This window comes from Antedon bifida, chromosome 8 (assembly GCF_963402885.1).
Source record: "Antedon bifida chromosome 8, ecAntBifi1.1, whole genome shotgun sequence".
In the NCBI taxonomy this organism is placed as follows: Eukaryota; Metazoa; Echinodermata; class Crinoidea; order Comatulida; family Antedonidae; genus Antedon; species Antedon bifida.
Window position 1 is genome coordinate 1,086,505 of NC_136233.1, and position 23,080 is coordinate 1,109,584.

Sequence of the window (23,080 nt, forward strand, 5' to 3'; positions counted from 1 at the left end):
AATTGGTCATTTTTTGAAAAAATCCCTGTACTATAGTAAGGGAAATTTTCGAAAAAATGGCCATTTTTCGACCCTTTTATTTTTTGACATAAATGGTTACTATAGCATAATAAACATGCGCAGAGTCGAATAATGGGTTCTGCGCAGGTCAATTGTGCTATAGTAACCAGTTTTATCGAAAAATAAAAAGGTCGAAAATTGGTCATTTTTTGAAAAAATCCCTGTACTATAGTAAGGGAAATTTTCGAAAAATGGCCATTTTTCGACCCTTTTATTTTTTGACATAAATGGTTACTATAGCATAATAAACATGCGCAGAGTCGAATAATGGGTTCTGCGCAGGTCAATTGTGCTATAGTAACCAGTTTTATCGAAAAATAAAAAGGTCGAAAATTGGTCATTTTTTGAAAAAATCCCTGTACTATAGTAAGGGAAATTTTCGAAAAATGGCCATTTTTCGACCCTTTTATTTTTGACATAAATGGTTACTATAGCATAATAAACATGCGCAGAGTCGAATAATGGGTTCTGCACATGTCAATTGTGCTATAGTAACCAGTTTTATTGAAAAATGAAAAGGTCGAAAATTGGCCATTTTTGGAAAAAATCCCTGTACTATAGTACAGGGAAATTTTCGAAAAATGGCCAATTTTCGACCCTTTTATTTTTTGACATAAATGGTTACTATAGCATAATAAACATGCGCAGAGTCGAATAATAGGTTCTGCGCATATCAATTGTGCTATAGTAACCATTTATGTCAAAAAATAAAAGGGTAAAAAATGGCCATTTTTCGAAAAAATTCCTGTACTATAGTAAGGGAAATTTTCGAAAAATGGCCATTTTTAGACCCTTTTATTTTTTGACATAAATGGTTACTATAGCATAATATACATGCGCAGAGTCGAATAATGGGTTTTGCGCATGTCAATTGTGCTATAGTAACCAGTTTTATCGAAAAATAAAAAGGTCGAAAATTGGTCATTTTTTAAAAAAATCCCTGTACTATAGTAAGGGAAATTTTCGAAAAAATTGCCATTTTTCGACCCTTTTATTTTTTGACATAAATGGTTACTATAGCATAATAAACATGCGCAGAGTCGAATAATGGGTTCTGCGCAGGTCAATTGTGCTATAGTAACCAGTTTTATCGAAAAATAAAAAGGTCGAAAATTGGTCATTTTTTGAAAAAATCTCTGTACTATAGTAAGGGAAATTTTCGAAAAATGGCCATTTTTCGACCCTTTTATTTTTTGACATAAATGGTTACTATAGCAAAATAAACATGTGCAGAGTCGAATAATGGGTTCTGCGCATGTCAATTATGCTATAGTAACCATTTATGTCAAAAAATAAAAGGGTCAAAAAATGGCCATTTTTCGACCCTTTTATTTTTTGACATAAATGGTTACTATAGCATAATAAACATGCGCAGAGTCGAATAATGGGTTCTGCGCAGGTCAATTGTGCTATAGTAACCAGTTTTATCGAAAAATAAAAAGGTCGAAAATTGGTCATTTTTTGAAAAAATCCCTGTACTATAGTAAGGGAAATTTTCGAAAAATGGCCATTTTTCGACCCTTTTATTTTTGACATAAATGGTTACTATAGCATAATAAACATGCGCAGAGTCGAATAATGGGTTCTGCACATGTCAATTGTGCTATAGTAACCAGTTTTATTGAAAAATGAAAAGGTCGAAAATTGGCCATTTTTGGAAAAAATCCCTGTACTATAGTACAGGGAAATTTTCGAAAAATGGCCAATTTTCGACCCTTTTATTTTTTGACATAAATGGTTACTATAGCATAATAAACATGCGCAGAGTCGAATAATAGGTTCTGCGCATATCAATTGTGCTATAGTAACCATTTATGTCAAAAAATAAAAGGGTAAAAAATGGCCATTTTTCGAAAAAATTCCTGTACTATAGTAAGGGAAATTTTCGAAAAATGGCCATTTTTAGACCCTTTTATTTTTTGACATAAATGGTTACTATAGCATAATATACATGCGCAGAGTCGAATAATGGGTTTTGCGCATGTCAATTGTGCTATAGTAACCAGTTTTATCGAAAAATAAAAAGGTCGAAAATTGGTCATTTTTTAAAAAAATCCCTGTACTATAGTAAGGGAAATTTTCGAAAAAATTGCCATTTTTCGACCCTTTTATTTTTTGACATAAATGGTTACTATAGCATAATAAACATGCGCAGAGTCGAATAATGGGTTCTGCGCAGGTCAATTGTGCTATAGTAACCAGTTTTATCGAAAAATAAAAAGGTCGAAAATTGGTCATTTTTTGAAAAAATCTCTGTACTATAGTAAGGGAAATTTTCGAAAAATGGCCATTTTTCGACCCTTTTATTTTTTGACATAAATGGTTACTATAGCAAAATAAACATGTGCAGAGTCGAATAATGGGTTCTGCGCATGTCAATTATGCTATAGTAACCATTTATGTCAAAAAATAAAAGGGTCAAAAAATGGCCATTTTTCGACCCTTTTATTTTTTGACATAAATGGTTACTATAGCATAATATACATGCGCAGAGTCGAATAATGGGTTCTGCGCATATCAATTGTGCTATAGTAACCAGTTTTATCGAAAAATAAAAAGGTCGAAAATTGGTCATTTTTTGAAAAAATCCCTGTACTATAGTAAGGGAAATTTTCGAAAAAATGGCCATTTTTCGACCCTTTTATTTTTTGACATAAATGGTTACTATAGCATAATAAATATGCACAGAGTCGAATAATGGGTTCTGCGCAGGTCAATTGTGCTATAGTAACCAGTTTTATCGAAAAATAAAAAGGTTGAAAATTGGTCATTTTTTTAAAAAATCCCTGTACTATAGTAAGGGAAATTTTCGAAAAATGGCCATTTTTCGACCCTTTTATTTTTTGACATAAATGGTTACTATAGCAAAATAAACATGTGCAGAGTCGAATAATGGGTTCTGCGCATGTCAATTGTGCTATAGTAACCAGTTTTATCGAAAAATAAAAAGGTCGAAAATTGGTCATTTTTTGAAAAAATCCCTGTACTATAGTAAGGGAAATTTTCGAAAAAATGGCCATTTTTCGACCCTTTTATTTTTTGACATAAATGGTTACTATAGCATAATAAACATGCGCAGAGTCGAATAATGGGTTCTGCGCAGGTCAATTGTGCTATAGTAACCAGTTTTATCGAAAAATAAAAAGGTCGAAAATTGGTCATTTTTTGAAAAAATCTCTGTACTATAGTAAGGGAAATTTTCGAAAAATGGCCATTTTTCGACCCTTTTATTTTTTGACATAAATGGTTACTATAGCAAAATAAACATGTGCAGAGTCGAATAATGGGTTCTGCGCATGTCAATTGTGCTATAGTAACCATTTATGTCAAAAAATAAAAGGGTCAAAAAATGGCAATTTTCGAAAAAAATCCCTGTACTATAGTAAGGGAAATTTTCGAAAAATGGCCATTTTTCGACCCTTTTATTTTTTGACATAAATGGTTACTATAGCATAATATACATGCGCAGAGTCGAATAATGGGTTCTGCGCATATCAATTGTGCTATAGTAACCAGTTTTATCGAAAAATAAAAAGGTCGAAAATTGGTCATTTTTTGAAAAAATCCCTGTACTATAGTAAGGGAAATTTTCGAAAAAATGGCCATTTTTCGACCCTTTTATTTTTTGACATAAATGGTTACTATAGCATAATAAACATGCGCAGAGTCGAATAATGGGTTCTGCGCAGGTCAATTGTGCTATAGTAACCAGTTTTATCGAAAAATAAAAAGGTCGAAAATTGGTCATTTTTTGAAAAAATCCCTGTACTATAGTAAGGGAAATTTTCGAAAAAATGGCCATTTTTCGACCCTTTTATTTTTTGACATAAATGGTTACTATAGCATAATAAACATGCGCAGAGTCGAATAATGGGTTCTGCGTAGGTCAATTGTGCTATAGTAACCAGTTTTATCGAAAAATAAAAAGGTCGAAAATTGGTCATTTTTTGAAAAAATCCCTGTACTATAGTAAGGGAAATTTTCGAAAAATGGCAATTTTTCGACCCTTTTATTTTTTGACATAAATGGTTACTATAGCAAAATAAACATGTGCAGAGTCGAATAATGGGTTCTGCGCATATCAATTGTGCTATAGTAACCAGTTTTATCGAAAAATAAAAAGGTCGAAAATTGGTCATTTTTTGAAAAAATCCCTGTACTATAGTAAGGGAAATTTTCGAAAAAATGGCCATTTTTCGACCCTTTTATTTTTTGACATAAATGGTTACTATAGCATAATAAACATGCGCAGAGTCGAATAATGGGTTCTGCGCATGTCAATTGTGCTATAGTAACCAGTTTTATCGAAAAATAAAAAGGTCGAAAATTGGTCATTTTTTGAAAAAATCCCTGTACTATAGTAAGGGAAATTTTCGAAAAAATGGCCATTTTTCGACCCTTTTATTTTTTGACATAAATGGTTACTATAGCATAATAAACATGCGCAGAGTCGAATAATGGGTTCTGCGCAGGTCAATTGTGCTATAGTAACCAGTTTTATCGAAAAATAAAAAGGTCGAAAATTGGTCATTTTTTGAAAAAATCCCTGTAAGGGAAATTTTCGAAAAATGGCCATTTTTCGACCCTTTTATTTTTTGACATAAATGGTTACTATAGCAAAATAAACATGTGCAGAGTCGAATAATGGGTTCTGCGCATGTCAATTGTGCTATAGTAACCATTTGTCAAAAAATAAAAAGGTCGAAAATTGGTCATTTTTTGAAAAAATCCCTGTACTATAGTAAGGGAAATTTTCGAAAAATGGCCATTTTTCGACCCTTTTATTTTTTGACATAAATGGTTACTATAGCATAATATACATGCGCAGAGTCGAATAATGGGTTCTGCGCATATCAATTGTGCTATAGTAACCAGTTTTATCGAAAAATAAAAAGGTCGAAAATTGGTCATTTTTTGAAAAAATCCCTGTACTATAGTAAGGGAAATTTTCGAAAAAATGGCCATTTTTCGACCCTTTTATTTTTTGACATAAATGGTTACTATAGCATAATAAACATGCGCAGAGTCGAATAATGGGTTCTGCGCAGGTCAATTGTGCTATAGTAACCAGTTTTATCGAAAAATAAAAAGGTCGAAAATTGGTCATTTTTTTAAAAAATCCCTGTACTATAGTAAGGGAAATTTTCGAAAAATGGCCATTTTTCGACCCTTTTATTTTTTGACATAAATGGTTACTATAGCAAAATAAACATGTGCAGAGTCGAATAATGGGTTCTGCGCATGTCAATTGTGCTATAGTAACCAGTTTTATCGAAAAATAAAAAGGTCGAAAATTGGTCATTTTTTGAAAAAATCCCTGTACTATAGTAAGGGAAATTTTCGAAAAAATGGCCATTTTTCGACCCTTTTATTTTTTGACATAAATGGTTACTATAGCATAATAAACATGCGCAGAGTTGAATAATGGGTTCTGCGCAGGTCAATTGTGCTATAGTAACCAGTTTTATCGAAAAATAAAAAGGTCGAAAATTGGTCATTTTTTGAAAAAATCCCTGTACTATAGTAAGGGAAATTTTCGAAAAAATGGCAATTTTTCGACCCTTTTATTTTTTGACATAAATGGTTACTATAGCATAATAAACATGCGCAGAGTCGAATAATGGGTTCTGCACATGTCAATTGTGCTATAGTAACAAGTTTTATTGAAAAATGAAAAGGTCGAAAATTGGCCATTTTTGGAAAAAATCCCTGTACTATAATAGTACAGGGAAATTTTCGAAAAATGGCCATTTTTCGACCCTTTTATTTTTTGACATAAATGGTTACTATAGCATAATATACATGCGCAGAGTCGAATAATGGGTTCTGCGCATATCAATGGTGCTATAGTAACCAGTTTTATCGAAAAATAAAAAGGTCGAAAATTGGTCATTTTTTGAAAAAATCCCTGTACTATTGTAAGGGAAATTTTCGAAAAAATTGCCATTTTTCGACCCTTTTATTTTTTGACATAAATGGTTACTATAGCATAATAAACATGCGCAGAGTCGAATAATGGGTTCTGCGCAGGTCAATTGTGCTATAGTAACCAGTTTTATCGAAAAATAAAAAGGTCAAAAATTGGTCATTTTTTGAAAAAAATCCCTGTACTATAGTAAGGGAAATTTTCGAAAAATGGCCAATTTTCGACCCATTTATTTTTTGACATAAATGGTTACTATAGCAAAATAAACATGTGCAGAGTCGAATAATGGGTTCTGTGCATGTCAATTGTGCTATAGTAACCAGTTTTATCGAAAAATAAAAAGGTCAAAAATTGGTCATTTAAAAAAAAAATCCCTGTACTAAAGTAAGGGAAATTTTCGAAAAATGGCCAATTTTCGACCCTTTTATTTTTTGACATAAATGGTTACTATAGCATAATAAACATTTGCAGAGTTGAATAATGGGTTCTGCGCATGTCAATTGAGCTATAGTAACCAGTTTTATCGAAAAATAAAAAGGTCGAAAATTTGTCATTTTTTGAAACAATTCCTGTACCATAAAAAAAAAAAAAAATGGCATGGCATTCGACACTAAGATGAGATGTAAGATGTTTGTCATGACAATGGTAGGTTTAAAAGTATGAATTATGTTGAAGCTATGTTATCTTTTATTATGTAGCCAAATTTAAACATATGTAAAAATAATTATATGCTACTAAACAGAAAGACAAGAAATCAACCAAGCACCTATGATAACATAACAAAAACATTGTAGTGCAGCAATAGAATTGCCTAATGACCTTTGACATAATGATGAAATCACTGTGAGAAGAACATCCAGATAAAATGATCCAATTCGTGGTAGTGTATCTATAATTTGTCCTGTATCATACACTAATACAGCGTCACATATGTATCACATGTGATAATTGTATCATATGCCATAAGTAAATAATAGTGATAGTAAATACAGGCACCATATACTTATACTATGTGACACTGTATTTAGAATGTTCGTATGATACTGGACATTATACATACATCAGGGGATATTGTCTGCATCAGTTACAATTAAACAACTCACCAATCACCATGTGATAGATCATCCAAACTGTGTCTTGTGATTGGTCAAATTACATCCTTGCATTGAATCCTAACATTTTTAAAACTTAGTTTAAATAAAAATTAAATATTAAAGTAAAGTAGAATTTGCTTAAGGTACATTAAATAAATATTGAATACACTGGAAAAAAGTAATATAAAATAATAGCAAAGATTAGCATAATTCATTCTATTGAGAAGTATATATAAAACTCTTAAATATATCTAAAATTTGTTTAACAAAGAATATAATTTTTAAAATTACAAGTTATTACATAACTTTCAAATATATTTATAATAAAGACTAAAATCTTAATTATTATGCAAATTAAAAATATTTGTTATGTGCAGATAAATTCTTTTGCAGCAGCAGATATCATCAGAAGACAACAAGTCATCAGTAGACAACAAGTCATCAGTAGACAACAAGTCATCAGAAGACAACAAGTCATCAGAAGACAACAAGTCATCAGAAGACAACATGTCTTTCTAAACTAAATCAAATTTAACAACATGAAATACTTGACAGAAAAATTGATAAGCAACCCTTCTGTTAGAATAATATAATCTTTGAAAACATGATAATCATTGACGAAATAGCAACATTATAAGCAAATCTAATTTAACTTCATGTCAAAAGATTCTTCTGCAGTGACTGCTGCAGTAGTTCATTAATGAAATAAACGATGTCCCAAAACTGACAATGGTGACGCGACAGTGTAAAAGAAACATCCACAGAACGGCTGAACAGGCAATTTGGCGTTGCCTGGAGGGAGGCAACGCAGGGCTGTTTAGCGCGTTGCACACTGCTGCATCGTCTGTTTCGAAAGCTCCCCAATTACTTCATGGTCAAATGTAGAAAATCGTTGCTGGGATGCAATAGGAAAGACTATAGGAACAACATCACATTTTACATGTATAAACTATACAACGTAGATTATCTAGAATAAAACAACCATTGTTCTACACAATAGGTACAATTAAATCATGTTTAGGTTGACTAATACATTTTAAAATATACTAATAAACACACAGTCCATTAGACTACAGCAACATTCCACCTCATATAATTCCTCAGTGCAAGTACAACATTCAGCCTCACACAGCATATGTGTATTAAACATTATTGCAAAAAAAAATCTTTGGATAAAAACATACTTTACACTTAATTAAATGCACATATTACATGAATTATGAATATTATCTGTATTTTGATGAGCAAATAAGTAGATATGTTTTACCTAGTGTTTAGCAGGATTTCACCCAACAGAAAATCTTGACTGTATTGACTGTCGGAAAAATCCAATGAATTGGATTTGGACCAAGAACCAGGAAATGGTAAGCCAATGAAATTAAAAACCCCATTAGTTAGATTATACCTGTGCTAAGCACAATCTTACAAACCAATATGTGTGTTTTATATTTCAATATTTACTTTGAAACATTAGTACTAACTTAATATACTTTGGAAAACACTATATTTTCTAACAATTAAATATTTTAATGAGATGCCATATTCTAATGGAAAGCTATAAATTTAGGAATGTCTACAATAAACAAGATGAAGTCTAACATTTTTCTTTTAAATACACCTTTTTATAATGAAATCATTTTTCAGATTTTATCCTTTATAAAAGATTGGAATCCTAAATAATCTGCAAACGAAATTACACATGTTTTTGGAATAACATTTCAACTAGTTTAAGATTAACATTTCAGTGAAACAGTTCAAAAGATATGTGTTGGATATCAAACAGCTTTGTTGTACAAAATCACCACAATAACAATGTGCCGCTATGAGATGCTTCTCATGATAATCCATTTAAAACGAGGATACGACGACGATGACAACGTCCCAGCTTCACAGACAGTTGACAAACAAACAAAATATACATATTGATAAATTTTTCAATAAATTTATCTAAAGCTTGGTAAGTCTTCATCTCCATCAAGATTTTTCTTTATGTATTCACCAATTTATCGTATAAAAAAGACTCGATAAAAAAAGTCTTTCGGCAAATATCCACTTCTTCCATATCTTGTGGCCTTCTTCGTTTGCATTTTGCTCTCTGAAAACATGCGACAATAAACTTTATTCTTTGGTTTTTCTTCTCTCCAGCGGCGGCGGTGCAAGTTTTATCTTGGAGATCCCCGATATGATGTCCTCAGCCACGTCTCCTGTTTCTATATCAAGGGCTAAAAAATTATTTAGTTTAGGTTAACAGCCTTGATTATTTATTTTCACCTCAAATGAGTACGATTTCATCTGCTTTGATGAGTCACTTTAATGGGGAATGGAAACGTTAGCACTGTAAACATCAATTTATATTGATTAATTTTTAATCACTTCCAACTAACTACATAACTAACTAACCACCCTGGACGTTGGTTTTTCTTGGAATTATATTACTGTCTCTCCATCTTTAACTTGAACAATGTAAAGTGTGTTTGACTTGAATAATAAATGAAAATGAAATACTTACATTTATATTTTCTTGCGGGTCCACGTATAGTTTTGTTGCTGTCTTCATTTGAGGTGGTCGTCTTTTTGTAATCCAACACCTGAGTTACCAAATCTGGACGACAAATCTTTTCTAATGCATGTTCCAGATATGATAAATTATCTATAAAAAAAATAGAATAATGCAGTAAGAACTGCTGTAGGCCTACTAAAACCTTCTAAAGACCAACATACAATGAATGTCTATTTCTACTATCCATTGATGTGTATTGTATATTTTGTTGTGTATATCTTATTTATATATTTTTTAGTTAAGTAAATTTTTGTTTTTTAAAAATTTGAATTTGCAATCAACAGAGGGGAGCCCGCAATTAACAGACTGGAATACATAAAAACACAAGACAAAAGAACATCGACAAGGTCCACAAGAACCAATAACAAATTGCCTTGATGATGAAAAACACGTTTCGATGTAGTTTTTCATGTTTAAATGTAGTAGATAAATTATTTTTTTCAGTTATAAGTGTCTGTTTTAATATCATAGGAAATATGGCATTCTATTCCTGCAGAACAGCCTGGAAGAAGCTTACATTTAGTTACTTTGGGCACAAAGTTTTAGAAGACTGGGCATTAAAGTACACTATAAAATAACGCTTTATACTACATTCAGAATGAGGACAAGCCATGCACACATGACCATACAGATTAGTGGTATGTAACAGAGACATTATTATGTCCATTAATGCTTCATTCTCCTCATAATGTGGCCACATCATACAACTAAACTTAGAATTAACTGACTAAAAAAAAACAAAAAGAGAATTCCTTTGAGCGGTTCGTTCTTTCATCATGTTTTCTCATAATTCAACCGCTGAATCTGTGGCGCTTATTTCATGCTAGCGATAGACTCGTTACAGATTTAAAAGTAGTTCCGAATGCAGTTAGGAGATTAGCTCATGCACGAAGCACATTATGATCAATAATATTAACTTAATTTTTTTTACGTTTTGGAATGTGGGGCAGTTAAAAATACTTATATTAATTGTAGCCTACATACATTTTTTCAGATTGTCTAGTTCGAGTGCTTGAAACACAAAGGTAGAGTTATAAAACAACATAAGATGAACTAAGATTCTTCTTGTTGTATTTCACTACATGCATGCTTCGTAATTAGAGTGATATGACCAGCGTTGCCTGCTATACGAGGCTTGTTGTTTTATTCCCTTTTTGATAGATAGATAGATAATAATTATCTATGGGTTTGTATATTGACATGCAAAGTGCTTTGAACTGTGTAAAGTATTGTATGGTTATTTTTTGAAATCCAAGCATTATGAACTACCTATCAACATTTGGTTGTCACCATCAATATTTCAACAATTATTTGTCATTACTGTTGTTGCCGCCGCCAACTTAATTTGTTACAAATAAGAAGTCACATGATACAATCCATAGCGAAACAATCACGCTATTGTTTAGTAATAATATTAACAATACAGTCAACTCCCCCAAAATCTTTTTTAAGGTCCATAATTTGTTTATTAAAACATGTTCAGAATACCAGACTTTCCAGAAAATCAGACATAATATGGCCAGGTGTTTGCTATTGAGATAGTTGATGCATGGTATTTTTTCCTTCAGGGTAGATTGTATATTTCAATATTATGTGTAGATGATTCAAAAATTCAAAATTCTCATTCATGTATTATGTATAAATAATTTCTTGTTATGCCAAAGCGACGGAATAAAATCAATATGGAATGAATAAAATAGAGGATTTGAATTAAGGTGTATTGCCAAGAGATAGCAGGTGTTTCATCACAGAATTTCACTGAAACATATAATTAGAAATTATTAAAAAAAAACCATAAAGCTCTGTCTACACTATCAAACAAGTTTGACAAAAATAAGTGTGATGTTCCTAAATATGGTAGTGATATTGCCAAATATGTTTAGTGATATGACCTTATCATGTCCATATATGGCCACATCACATTTTTTTGTCACATAAAGTTTGATAGTGTAGACAGAGCTTAAGGGTGATAAGATGTACACCGTATTCAATTTATTAATTTCCTCCTATCATAATGAATGCTTTGAATTATATTTGATAACAAGTTAAGCATGCTTTTGCCAACTCTATATTAAAAACACATTTAGGTATTATATTAAATGGTGATACAAATCAATACCGTAGTCCCTCAATCTCCCTGATGTCCTAAAGAGGTTCCACTTTTTTACCTTTCGAAACACAATCAGAATAAGACTTTCTAGAAAACCAGACATATTAGGCCAGACGCAAGGTGTCCAGTATTGAGGGAGTTGACTGTATTTTGCTTTGACGGATGAGTTCCTCCATGAAAAGATAAAGGTTATCAAATCCCAGATTAGTTTTTGAATCTTAATAAATATTCTAACTCCGAATGAGCAATTCGTGAAAGAAAATCTTTAATATATCTAAATTTGATGTATGATAATTGAATTAGTTGTTGAAACGGCTTAATGTCGTTTCTGATAAAAATTTAAATACCTTAAGTATAACAAGTGAGTAGAATACTGTATATACTGTATGAAACAAATGCCATGGTTTATTCCATCTAGCTTAAAATGATATAGGACAGATGCTACCAAAACAATATTATATATACTGCTTTCTAATTTGTAATTTTTTTATATATATATAAATTTGATTGACTGGATTTAGAACAAAATTGTTTTAATTAGATTGATACACTTGGATTCAATGCTCATTAAATATTCATAACCGCTTATGAATATGCAACAGCTTGACTAAATTAATCACTTGTAGCCGATTAGTAAATGAGGCATTAGAGAATTACAACACAGATATAAACAAAAGAAGATAAATAAATGGCAATGTGTGAAAGGGGTACAGAAAAAGGGTAAGAAAAAATAGCACTACATAGAAAAATGTTTGGGCTCAGAAGGTTTGTCGACAACCATTCATTAACGGTGACATTCCCCAAACTGTGGTCTGTTAGGAACCCCAGTCTGTGACAAATAAAAAAAAGATATTCGCAGCCATTATCATAGTTTAGCTAGCAATGATAGTAAGTATTAAATGATGTGGTGTAGTTAACTGTACATGATTACTACAGTAAAACTGTTTTTATTACGCAGTAAAATTTGCCCTAATTCCATTTACTGCTTTGCTCTTTAAAATTGACCTAATAATATTTTAGTATCTTGTGTTTTTATCATTGCTTTACTTTTTTATTAAAAATAACATTTGTAACATTTCAACACTTTATGTAACAGTAATCACATGACAGGATGCAAACATGGTTTCTTAAGATATGTTATGTTTTATAGAAACATTCCTAAACATGATCTGATATGTTTTAATTCAAATTTTTGTGAATATGTTTTAATAACATTCATATTTATGTAATAAAACCAATAACATTATTATTAATTTAAATATTCTGGAGATCACATTGCTGACACATTTACATTAGTTTTTAAACATTTGACTGGCATGGTAATTAAGATTCGTGGATTGGATTATACTCCATTATATGGGGATTATACTCCCTTATATGGGGATTATACTCCCTTATATAGGATTATACTCCCTTATATGGGGATTATACTCCCTTATATGAGGATCATACTTCCTTATATGGTAATAACATTTACCTGGACCAAGTTTTCCATCATTTTCCAAGTATTTAAAGAGATCTTGATGTTTGTCAAACTTCTTTCTTTCGTCGTTTGGGATGCTGTCTTGACAGGCGCCAGCTAAAGACTTCAATTCTTCTTCTGAAATGCTCTCTGCTAGATTCTTTAAAAACTTCTGAAATCCTTCCGCCATTTTCTTTTCTAACAGCACCAATCTGTTGCCTTCTTCTATGAAAAGAAAAGTAATTTATGTAAATATTTTGGAACATAATAAAAAATGAAGGGTGACACCAATTACGTCAATGATACTGATAGGGTCTCTACTCTTCTATTGCGTTGTTCATTTTATGTAATGCTTTGCTGAAAGGAATAAAGTAAAAACAATAATCAAAAATAAATATCTGTATATTTCAATGAAATCAAAGTGGTATAAAGTATACAGTATCAAGCAATTCAACTCATTTCTACAATTTATATTAATATCACATCACTGCTAAGCAAACTAGAGACTTTGCTATAGGACGTTAAAATAAATGTATGTTAGCTATCTTATGCAGCAAGTTGAACGGGAATATCAGTTTCATTAACATATGAAAGAGGAGACGTTTCCGGTCGTCCAAGAGACAGCAAGCTAATAGCAACAATAAATTACATTACACAGATAGTGCAGTAATGAGAATATTTAAGGGACAGTTTCCAGTTTTGCTCAGAAAATAAAGCTGAAAGAAGAAAAGAAAAAATAGAAATTAAAGAGAAAAAGAATTTAACAAAATAGGAGATGACAGAAAAAAAGAAAAATGATAAAGTGGAAGTAAAGATGGAGTATAAGTAGTAAAGCTGAAAGAAGAAAAGAAAAAATAGAAATTAAAGAGAAAAAGAATTTAACAAAATAGGAGATGACAGAAAAAAAGAAAAATGATAAAGTGGAAGTAAAGATGGAGTATAAGTAGTAAGGCTGAAAGAAAAAAAGAAAAAACAGAAATTAAAGAGAATATTTAGAATTTAACAAAATAGGAGATGACAGAAAAAAAGAAAAATGATGAAGTGGAAGTAAAGATGGAGTATAAGTAGTAAAGCTGAAAAAAGAAAAGAAAAAACAGAAATTAAAGAGAATAAGAATTTAACAATATAGGTAGGAGATGACAGAAAAAAAGAAAAATGATGAAGTGGAAGTAAAGATGGACTATGAGTCGGTCATAGGTTATGGTGTACTTTTATTTAAATGACTTTATAATTATGGGTATTTTGTGCACAATGCCATCATAGAACTGTGTATTAAATACAACCATATGAACTGGAAGCTAGAACAGAGCATTCTGTTATGATTATGTTGACAGAGAGGCTTATCCATGATTTTTTTTTAAATGTCTTACAATGTACACATTACTAACATTGTAATCACGTATTCTGTAGGCCTACAAGGGATGTCTTAAGTCATGATATGTTTGACTAAGTTTCCTTGAGCACTTTGCCTTGATGACAGTTCAAACATGTACATTTTGTGCAATAAAGACCTGCAGTGCTAGACTAGAATTATTCAATAGAAGCATTGTAATAGACAACATAATGGTAAATAACCCTGTTGAACACTTCAAACACACCTTTTTCTTATTATAATTTCAGAATTACATTTTAATATTGATGATGTTATTGGTTTAACGATAAAGAATGAGATTGGATCTGCAGTAATTTTTTTTTACTCTCTCATATTTTCTCGTCTTCTCTCTAATCTTCACTGTTTTTCAGGACTAATGTTAAGAGTTTTTACTTTAGTTTTTACGAGACTGGCATTTTATGGTTATTTCCCTTCCATTTTTTGTAATGACTCTATGTAACCTTTCATGATTAGATGTTTTCCTTAATTATAGTGATCACAACCTGCTTTTTGTCAATACATGTTCTTATACTGGTATTGATAAACTTTTAATAACGTACCATAAAAAAAAAAAAAAAATGTCAATTAAAACCTGTCCAGTAAAAATAAATTACTTTGTTTCTTTTGGAGGGTACAATGTTATTTCATGTTTAGGGTGGGGTTGTTATATATCGATCTACCCCGATCCATCTTCAACCACAATTGGAATATATTCGTTCAATTTTAATATGCGACCAAATGTAAATCATTTACATTAAGCTAGCATTAATCCAGCAATGTTTACTGACAACAGCTTTGAATCACGGGTGAACGATTTTCACACCAACTGGACACAAATACAAACAACGCAGATGGTACCAAACAGATAAAAGCACATGACAGAGGTGAAAGGTTAACAATTCATGGAACGCTATTTATGAATGGGATGTAAAGGTTCCGCATGAGTGAGCACTTATCCGTAGAATACATTATTCCACACTTTTGCTTCCATAATGTTGTGAGATTTCACGGTTTTGAACCCAGGTGGTACTAGTATCGACCTGTACACGTTATAATCAGACTAAAATCTTGTTGTTATTGGATGATCGGTCTAATTTAAATTCTCTTTTCAGCATAAATTGACTTTGAATTGGAAATACAGCCTTGGGGTTATGAGTTTAAATTGCTTTGAAAATATTCCAGTATTATATGCTGATTAATCTTGGAAAACAATTTACCTTAGAAACACTTTGATAATTTTAATTAATTTGCTTTACCATCATAAATTTACTACCACAACAAATATTTCAATCTTTTCCTACCAACACTTTCATGAATTCTAAAGAGCATAATACCGTGCTTAATTTACAGAATTATCTTTTATATAATGAGTCATACTTTTGATCAATATAAATTATATTTTTCACAGCTTTAGTAAATAATACAAATGAACAATAGCAGCTTTCAAAACAAATTTTATTCACGAAAACAAGTACCAGTATATAATACAAGATAACTTTGTGAGGTGTTTTCCCGAATGATCATATGATCAAAACGGTACTGGGTATGATCAACTAGCATTTTTATTCCCAACTAATCATCCAATCATAGAGGTACCTATAATACAAAATAACATTGTGAGGTGTTTTCCCGAATGATCATATGATCAAAACGGTACTGGGTATGATCAACTAGCATTTTTATTCCCAACTAATCATCCAATCATAGAGGTACCTGATGAAGAAGTCAATCTGTGGCGACAATAGAATGAACCCGAGACTTGACTTCTTCGACTTTTTAAAATAATAGGTAGTTTAGAAATGTATGATGTTGAATGTTTATTAACAATTGTTGACGCTTTTTTAAAACTTTGTATATAAATTACGATGAGAAAACAGTTATTTGATCATTAGATAAAAAAAAACATCAAATCTTAGGGACTCGTTGTTGGCACATGATGTCATACTGAACAACCTCACACTTCTCCATCTCATGCTTTGTGGAATTATTAAGAATTTAAAAAGCAAATGCACAATCATGATGAAAATAATTAAATTAAGAATGTTTTAACAATGACAAATATACACTAATTACGTTAACGATAACCAATATGCTATACCTATAGTATATACTATGTTAATGAAGACCGATTGTACCTATATTTCATGCCTGCAGCTATCACAAAATAAAAAATTATTTTAAAAATTGCTCAGCTGCGCAAACACATTTGTTACAGTAGGAATAATACAAGATCAATAGTTGAACGAAAAACTTCAAATTTGAAGAAGATGAAGTAGAAACTGCTGTCAATATTTGCATTTTGTGATTTTATCATCGGGTAAAATCATAGAGATACTATTGAACTAGAGAGCCAACTAGATGACAGCCATGCGATGTGAACATGGCTATTATGAGTACAGTATGTCAGAGTTCTTGGCTCTCTAGTTAAAATACAATCTCTTTGGGTTTAATAAGAGCTAGATGATTATCATCTCTATACAGCACTACAGTACATTTTCATTAATATTTTTGGGTTTATTTTCTTGTTACCGATGATCAAATAAAGATCAAACGTTGAATCATGGCTTGCCTCTCGTTATTTAGAGTCAGTTTAATTTTATAATATGTTTCTTATTACTGTTGTAGATAAAAAAAAAACGTTTTTTATTATTCTCCGTTTTCTAACAAAATAAACATGTTTACAGTAGAATTGTAAAGCCTTCTAATATATCAAGCTTTGAAGTAGTGAAGTCTAAATTATTTATGGTTGTCTGTAATTATTTTAGAAATGTATCAATATGAAAAAAAAAATCATTGATAGGTATTCTCTTTGATTTTTTGTTAGAATTTAAGTCTAGACTTAAAATCCTCAGCTTTACTGTCCACTAACCATCTGTTCCATTTGACCATTGTGAGTGACCATCAATTATTCATGTAGCTTTTATTAGTATAAGCACAACCTATTGTAAAGCTGTGGTTGAAATGACTACTGTAATGGGTAGAATACTTTGCTTAAGTCTTTTCTAATTGTACATTTATAAAGACTGTCACATCTTTTGTTTAAGTTGTCATTTTTAATTTAAGTCAACTTTAATTGATTCAGGCTATTTATCAAGATACGTTTGTATTTCCAATTATTGTAACCATGGAGCGAATTTTTGTTGCTCCATGATACATATACACGTATAGCTCAAATGGCCGGGGTATTTGGGGGTGGGATTATACTTGGATTGCATTCAATAACAATACAATAATAATTGTTTGAAGGTTTGCATGGCGAAATCAAATGTTGATATAAAATTTGCAGTAAACCACATATTAGTTCTGAAGAGAACTAATTGCTGCTGCTGGTGGATGTGTATGAAATATTATCATTATACTACCAGTATCTGATTATAAAGGAACGCTGCTGGACGCTAAAAATAGTTAATAATGATGAGCACTGCATAAAACAACATATTGATACAATCAATTAGTTTCCAATTGAGCACTTAAGACATTCTTATTGCATATTTTAACATAAGGTATGCTGGGAATTAGTTGATTGCTTGACCTTTGACATTTTAATTATCTGTTTCGATATTAACTAAGATCATATTTTTAGTTTAAATTGTTTTTTTATTGTATACCCACTTAAATTAGTAAGAAATATTATAAATTAGGATTTACACCCCCATTAGCAGAAATGGATTGTTCCATGTGGAAATCCTCAAGTGGATTTAGATGGGCTATTAACAAGATTAGTAATATCAGTTACTGCTAGATTTGTAATGTATAGTCCCTGGGCAAGGATCCAAAGGTGTACAACAGACATGATACATTGAGGGTATAAGCCTCCCCTCCAGCAAATAGGCATACAATAGGCCAAAAATATACCATAGGTACAATAAGCCGAAGATACTGTACATGAATTACGCAAGTACAAGCAAATGTTTGAGCCTAAAACGGAGAAACAGAGATGCGACACTATTTATAGAAAGAATTTTCTTATATATGTAGCTTTGGCAGCATAAAAACCTAAAATGCTACCACCACCACAACAATTTGCTCCAACTGAACTATAACTAACAATAACATATGTTGTATGTGTTTTAAAGAAAATGTTTCATGGGAAAGAAACTAATCCATTTCAACATCGTTGTTATTACTGCATGGCATATAAATTATTATGATTATTAAATATGGATTTCTCTTTGCACGTTTTAAATTACAAATGTTATACGGTGTAATAAAACAAACCGGATGCGTTCTTAGCAACGTTAAACATTCTTAAAAAATGCATCATCATCATGGTAACGAGAAAATGCATAGTAATACCATTCAAACAAGTCTTTTTTTGTTTAATGCTTTTGGCAGGATAGATTAAAAATATATAAAATAAATTAATATTTTTGTTCTATATTTCTTTCTAAAGCATTTTAGAGTTTCATAATGATAAAATACAGGGAAATAAGTCATTATTTTCAGATAGCATTTGACAATGTTGTTATTATCATAATGATGGATTTAATATTGATGATAATTTCAAAATAATGATGATAAAAAAAAGAATAATACTGTAATAATAATATAATTTATTTGGAGGCTGCAGTTTTGAAATAAATACACTTCCAGAGTAAGTAAAATAAAAGAAAAAGAAAATTGATATCAATTTTGATACTTTCTATTGATAAGAAATTAAAGATAAAAATGATAATGGCAAAGATAATAAGGACAGTGGTGATGAGGATATTGTGATGATAATGATGATATTGATAATGATGATATTGATAATGATGATAATGATGAAGATGATAATGATGATATTGATGATGTTAATAATGATGATGATATTGGTAATGATGATATTGATAATGATGATATTTATTAATGATGATAATGATGATGATGATAATGATGATACTGATGATGATATTGATAATGATATTGATAATGATGAAATTGATAATGATGATATTGATAATGATGATGATGATAACGATGATATTGATGATGATGATGATGATAATGATGATATTGATGATGATGATGATATTGATAATAATGATAATGATATTGATAATGATGAAATTGATAATGATGATATTGATAATGATGATATTGATGATGATGATAATGATGATATTGATAATGATGATATTGATAATGATGATATTGATAATGATGATATTGATAATGATGATATTGATGATAATGATGATATTGATAATGATGATAATGATGATAATATACAGTAGGTTGTGGTCATACTACAATGTATTACTTCTGTAAACTTCGATACAGAAATGAAGAAAATATATATAATTCTAACAAAACCTGTCAATAAATAACACCATTTTGAGAAATAATGTGACACAAGAAGCTATATCACCATGGCAATGTGTGACAATTCACCAATAAAGGTACAACATTGGTTATCTATCATGTGCTCCCTTCTCGCCTGGTTATTGGCATGTTTCACACTCTGTATATCATGCAACATTCAACATAATCTACATGAAATGAGTTGAGAGAATGAAGTGACTGCTGATTTATAAACACCAGCATTCACAAGTTTATCATATTATCATTAGTTTATCATATTACTACCAGATATTATAATATACTTTGTAGAAAAACGATTGTATGATTTATACCATACATGATATTTTAAAGATGCACCTGCTCAAACTGAAAACCAGAATGTTATTGTTACTTGTTATCATTTTAAAAAAAAAGATTAAATACAGATTCAAAATGTATCTTGTTGAATTTCCTCTTGATGTGATTGACATAATTTTGCCTACTAGGTTTACAAGAACGATGTCCACCTACAGTATAGCAGGGAACTCTTATACACCTGACGTCCCCCTTTCACATCGCTTAGAGTTACTCCAGAGTTATGTATGGTTTGCAACAATTATTTACCTGAAAAACCTGTTATTTAAAGCAAAAAATATTCATATTCTCTTTCACTTCATACAATGGGTTTTAAGTTAAATTTAACCGCTTATTTTCTACAGAAGGGAATTACTTTATAAAAACTGCAAAATGGCCTATTCAAAGTCTGATTTATTAATCTTCATTTTTCATATTAAAAAGATTCATTCGGTTGGTAGTACAAATAAAATATAATAGTTAACTATTATATTTTATTCATTTTTCATGTTTTTGGGAAACAATACATCTTTACAAATACTTGATACCAATGATGATTCTGTCATTTATGAGAAGAACAATGATTCTACTTGTAATTTGTGATGATGTAACGACGCGTCCACTTCAACTTGTCCATTGCACAATCTTTAATACTTAGATTGTCTATTAGATTATGTGTCTTGACGACGTCTCTAAAAGCTTTTACAGTGGCTCTAAAGCCCTGTGCATAAAACCAAGTACAATTCATAATAACGACATTTATAATAGCAACCTATCACGTCATGCCAAATATTCCATTAAAGTTGTGTATAAAATAATATGAATAAAAGAATTTAATTATTTAAACAAAATCTTGAATTTACACTATGTAACAATTGCCATAACATTAAGGTTCAGGACAGTATTTGTTAAAATCACAAAAAAAACTAAATTATGTATTCCACTATTTAAAAATTATCATTTTATATTAATTAAGATATTAGTAGAAAGCTGCAATTATTAATCTAGATACTAGGAAAATGGTAAAGTGTACTGAGGCCTACAGTACTGTACAGTATCCAAGGTATCTAACAAATGTCAAATCTCATTTTGTTAATGTTTGTTTACCACCAGAAGCAATGGATAAAACTATAAGCTTAGCTCCACTCAGTTTTTATATTATCAACGATTAACTATTGTTTTTTTCTTTTATAAACAACTCTTAATGGAAGATATAAGCAGAGAGCAGTTGAGCACTGAACTGAGTGAAATCACCCTAATGGCCTCGATATCGTTAGCGCTTAACGAGCAGTTGAAACGAAGCTAAAGGATGTAGAGAATAAATGAGTGAACAGATGAAGAATATAAACAATAAACATAAATTAACAAACTGAAGAAGCTCCAGGTATATGATAACGAGCAAAGGAAACGATCAATTTCGCATAAATTAAAATAATAGAATTAGTACTGTAAAGTGTAAAAGACAGTGCTTTATTACATAATTTAGAATAAAAAAATTATAGCAAAGAAGATTTTTATGGCTGTTATAACAACTCTTTGGTTTTATATAGTAGAAAAATAAATATTAAACTAATAATATTATTAGATGTTAATTATTTGATTTCCCAAGGAAAATAATTATGATAGCAATAACTGACGCAACAGATGATAATCAAGCAAAGCAAGATAATGAATAATAATTTATATAATTAAATAAAACAATATTCATAATGCTACATGCTATTTAAAATAAATTGTAGGTACAGTAGTAGTGTAGGTGGGGCATATCCACAGCACATGGCTAATTGCAAATTTACATATCAAATTAAAAATTCTACTCACATGTTTAACAGTAATAGTAGAAGAAGCGACGGCGGTGACGACGTGCAGATATAGTGTCCAAGGAATTACAATCTAAATGTACAAATATTAAAATATATTAACTTGTACATATGAACACACTGTGTCTAAACACTGTACACGTTTGCATTCAACACACATGCAAGGATGGTAAAATTATTGAGGCGGTCTATACCATTTCAGTACAGGTAAGTTAATAGGTTGCTTCCGTTTTAGTGATTGATGGTATGATAGTTGGATTATTCCATTCAGGTCAAGGGGTAGTTCAAGGTTATATTTTAAACCTTTAAATAGATTAACAGGATGTGGAAACAATAGGCATTGTCATTTAAATATGGAATTGGATCAGGTGACATATTTTTTGTTTACATTTTTTAGCATACTAATTTCGTAGTATAAACACAGGAGGTCTCAAAATGGAAATTTAAATTAAAATATAAATTAACATGTCATCAACGTGGTATACAAACATAGCATCTTGTTACCAAGGACATTTTATTTCCGATATATAATAATATAAATATATATAAACATAATAAACACATCAGGCACAGAACATTAATTCTAAACCGCCCAGTGATATACTGAAATTTAATTAATTAATTTGAAACGATAAAGATGAGGATATAATAAATACAGTGTTGATTTGTACATTTAGTTTAAACATCATCATTTACTATAGTTTAATTGAAAAATGTCTCTTAAAAAATTTTTAGTTTTTAACATCATTCTCACTATAATATCATAGTTTTAATCATATTAACTATTATAATGAGCAGTTCTACTATTGGATATGGCCCATTATAATTGTATCATAATGATGGGCATCAGAAGAGCCCAAGTTTGAGCTCTAGTTAGGGTTTTCTTTTTTAAACTTGCAGATTTTTGTTTTGTTACTGTAATACTTGAGTTTATTATGTCTTTATTTGGAATTAAAATAAATTTTCAAATAAAACAATAAATACTTACACTCTAAAGACTTTAAACAACATTATGATATCATGATAGTGATGATAAAGCTTCTTTATTACAATTATTGGC

General features: G+C 30.5%; 1 protein-coding gene across 2 annotated transcripts; it reads right to left on the minus strand.

Annotated features, from left to right (window-relative positions):
- Nucleotides 1-6,622: 6,622 nt before the first annotated feature.
- LOC144849974 (astrocytic phosphoprotein PEA-15-like) lies at nt 6,623-22,220 on the minus strand. Of its 2 annotated transcripts, none has more exons than XM_078707115.1 (4): nt 22,039-22,220; nt 13,228-13,451; nt 9,590-9,730; nt 6,623-9,302 (listed from the first exon to the last, which is right to left on the minus strand). In XM_078707115.1, the coding sequence occupies exons 2-4, from the start codon at nt 13,400-13,402 to the stop codon at nt 9,199-9,201; spliced, it is 420 nt and encodes a 139-aa protein (XP_078563241.1). In that variant the 5' UTR covers nt 13,403-13,451; nt 22,039-22,220; the 3' UTR covers nt 6,623-9,198. The 2 variants fall into 2 exon arrangements, with proteins under 2 accessions (XP_078563241.1, XP_078563242.1); XM_078707116.1 differs by having other exon boundaries at nt 13,228-13,437; nt 22,022-22,220.
- Between the last annotated feature and the right edge of the window lie 860 nt (nt 22,221-23,080).